The 2,252-nt window shown below is 53.1% G+C and overlaps 1 protein-coding gene across 1 annotated transcript; it reads right to left on the bottom strand.

Annotated features, from left to right (window-relative positions):
* Positions 1-5: 5 nt before the first annotated feature.
* Positions 6-2,216, bottom strand: LOC118732516 (collagen alpha-2(I) chain-like; the record flags this gene model as incomplete). The annotated part of the gene is given in 4 exon segments (XM_036461645.1): positions 6-1,753; positions 1,821-1,901; positions 1,961-2,064; positions 2,125-2,216. Coding segments are annotated over 4 exon segments (2,025 nt in total), but the record flags the coding sequence as incomplete, so codon positions are not given.
* Between the last annotated feature and the right edge of the window lie 36 nt (positions 2,217-2,252).

The raw sequence follows: 2,252 nt of genomic DNA, 5'->3' as shown, positions 1-2,252 counted from the left end.
CCAGCACCTGGTTGCAGACCAGCGCCAGGTTGATAACCGGCTCCAGGTTGTACGCCTGCGCCCGGTTGAAGACCAGCACCTGGTTGTAGACCCGCGCCAGGGTGATAGCCGACTCCTGGTTGTACGCCTGCGCCTGGTTGTAGACCTGCGCCAGGTTGATAACCGACTCCTGGATGAACACCTGCCCCTGGTTGTAGACCTGCACCTGGTTGAAAGCCAGCACCGGGCTGGGCACCGAATCCTGGATGAACGCCTGCGCCCGCTTGTATACCAGCACCTGGATGACCATATCCATATCTACCCCCAGGTCCAGAGGGAGCACCAGCTTCACCAGGCCCATAAACACCACTGGGAGCATAAGCATGGCCGGGATATGCACCTGCGCCTGGTCCAGCTTGCTGTCCAATTGTACCGGGTCCATACGCTTGAGTTCCAGGTTGACCACCCGCACGCTCTGAAGGTCTATAAATTCCACTAGTATCAACTGCTCCGGCCGCAACTGGTCTGTATACTCCGTCATATCCGGGTTGAACGCCAGCAGCTTCGTAACCTTGACCGGGTCTTAAGCGCGCACCTGGTTGGAAACCTCCACCAGGGCCGTATCCACCTGGCTGTACACCACCACCGCCTACCGCACCGGGTCCAGTAGGTTGGCGACTTGTATGTGGCCCATAGGTTCCCTCAGGTTGAGCCCCAACTCCAGGTCGAAAACCGGAACTTGGTTGTAGAACACCGGAGGCACCTGGTTGTCCACTTAGTTGCGGGCCGCCTTGTATAAGTGCCCCTGGTCTGAGATCAGCACCGGCTCCGCCCACTCCTCTACCATCTGTTCCCGTAGGATAACCTGCCGTTGGTCCATAAGCACCACCAGGCTGAAATCCAGCACCAGTTCTTATATCACCTCCTACTGGAACATCTCCACCTACCAGTCCTCCTGGTCCAATAGGCTGGCCACCAGCTTCTTGCCTATATACACCACCGGGTCTTAAACCACCGCTGGGTTGCGCACCAACACCATCAGCACCAAGAGGCTGTCGGCCAACACCTGGCCCATAACCGCCACCAACCGGGGCAGCACCAGCTTCTCCAGGCCGTAAAGCTCCACCTGTTCCTACTGCACCCGGTCCGCCAATTTGTCCAAGTCCATATCCACCACCTGGTTGACCGACTGTTCCGGGTTGTAATCCAGCGCTGGGTCGTAACCCTCCCACTCCTATACCACCCGGACCAGTTTGTTGGCCAGCAGCAGGTCCGTAAGATGTGCCAGGTTGTAGTCCAGCGCCAGGTCTCAATGCAGCACCGGGCTGAATACCACCTCCAATGCCTGCACCTCCGGGTCCAGAAATTTGCGAACCATAGCCGGGCACATAACCACCTCCTGGTTGCACGCCAGCGCTAGGCCTTAACGGTCCGCCTGGCTGAACACCGTCTCTTCCTGGTAAGCCACCGGGTCCGGTAGGTTGACCTGCAATACCTGGCGCATATCCTGCTCCAGGCTGGAGTCCTGCACTAGGTCTTAACGCACCATCAAGCCGACCACCACCTCTTCCACCAGGATGTACACCACCAGGTCCCCCAACTCCACCAGGTCTTAATGCTCCAGCAGCTCCAGGACCACCAACTGCACTAGTTCCACTCGGGCCATATATACCGCCAGGTTGTTGACTACCAGCGCCAGTACCTGGTGCACTTATTAAAGCATCTGGCCTACCACTTATTAAAGTCAATGGATCCGGGGAGCCAGCGGGATATTCTAAATGCACAAGATAGTTGCAAATAAGAAAATAGTTACGAATAAGAAATATCATACGAGCACTCACCGTAAATTGGGGGTGTTGCACACTCGGTACAATCTCCCATTGAAAATTGACTCTGCGCCTGTCCCATGCCGTGGCTTCCAGCTAAGATATAAAGTAACAAAATTGTGAATTTGAATTAAATTATTTGTATAGTTTCGTACAAACTGTGGTTCTGGAACCATGTTCATTAGCCTCTGCTTCTGCTTTGCCGTCCTCTTCTGGCTTACCAAAATTCAGATACTGAGATTGCGTTTGTCCACGCATACTTAAAGTAACACAAATTAAGTAAAGGCAATAAAAACCTGCACTAAGAAAACAAACTTACTAGCCTCTTCCGCTTCGTTTTGATCTATCCAAATCAAATTGTTCATTAGTAACATCATAGTTTGATTCTGCCTCATTTCCGTCTGCTGAAGTCTGAAAATATAGAACATAATTATGTACATACATATA

The sequence above is a fragment of the Rhagoletis pomonella genome, unplaced genomic scaffold (genome assembly GCF_013731165.1).
Source record: "Rhagoletis pomonella isolate Grant_MI unplaced genomic scaffold, Rhpom_1.0 Rhpom_scaffold_21540, whole genome shotgun sequence".
In the NCBI taxonomy this organism is placed as follows: Eukaryota; Metazoa; Arthropoda; class Insecta; order Diptera; family Tephritidae; genus Rhagoletis; species Rhagoletis pomonella.
Note: the sequence above shows the minus strand (reverse complement) of the source record. Positions and strands in the feature narration are given on the sequence as shown.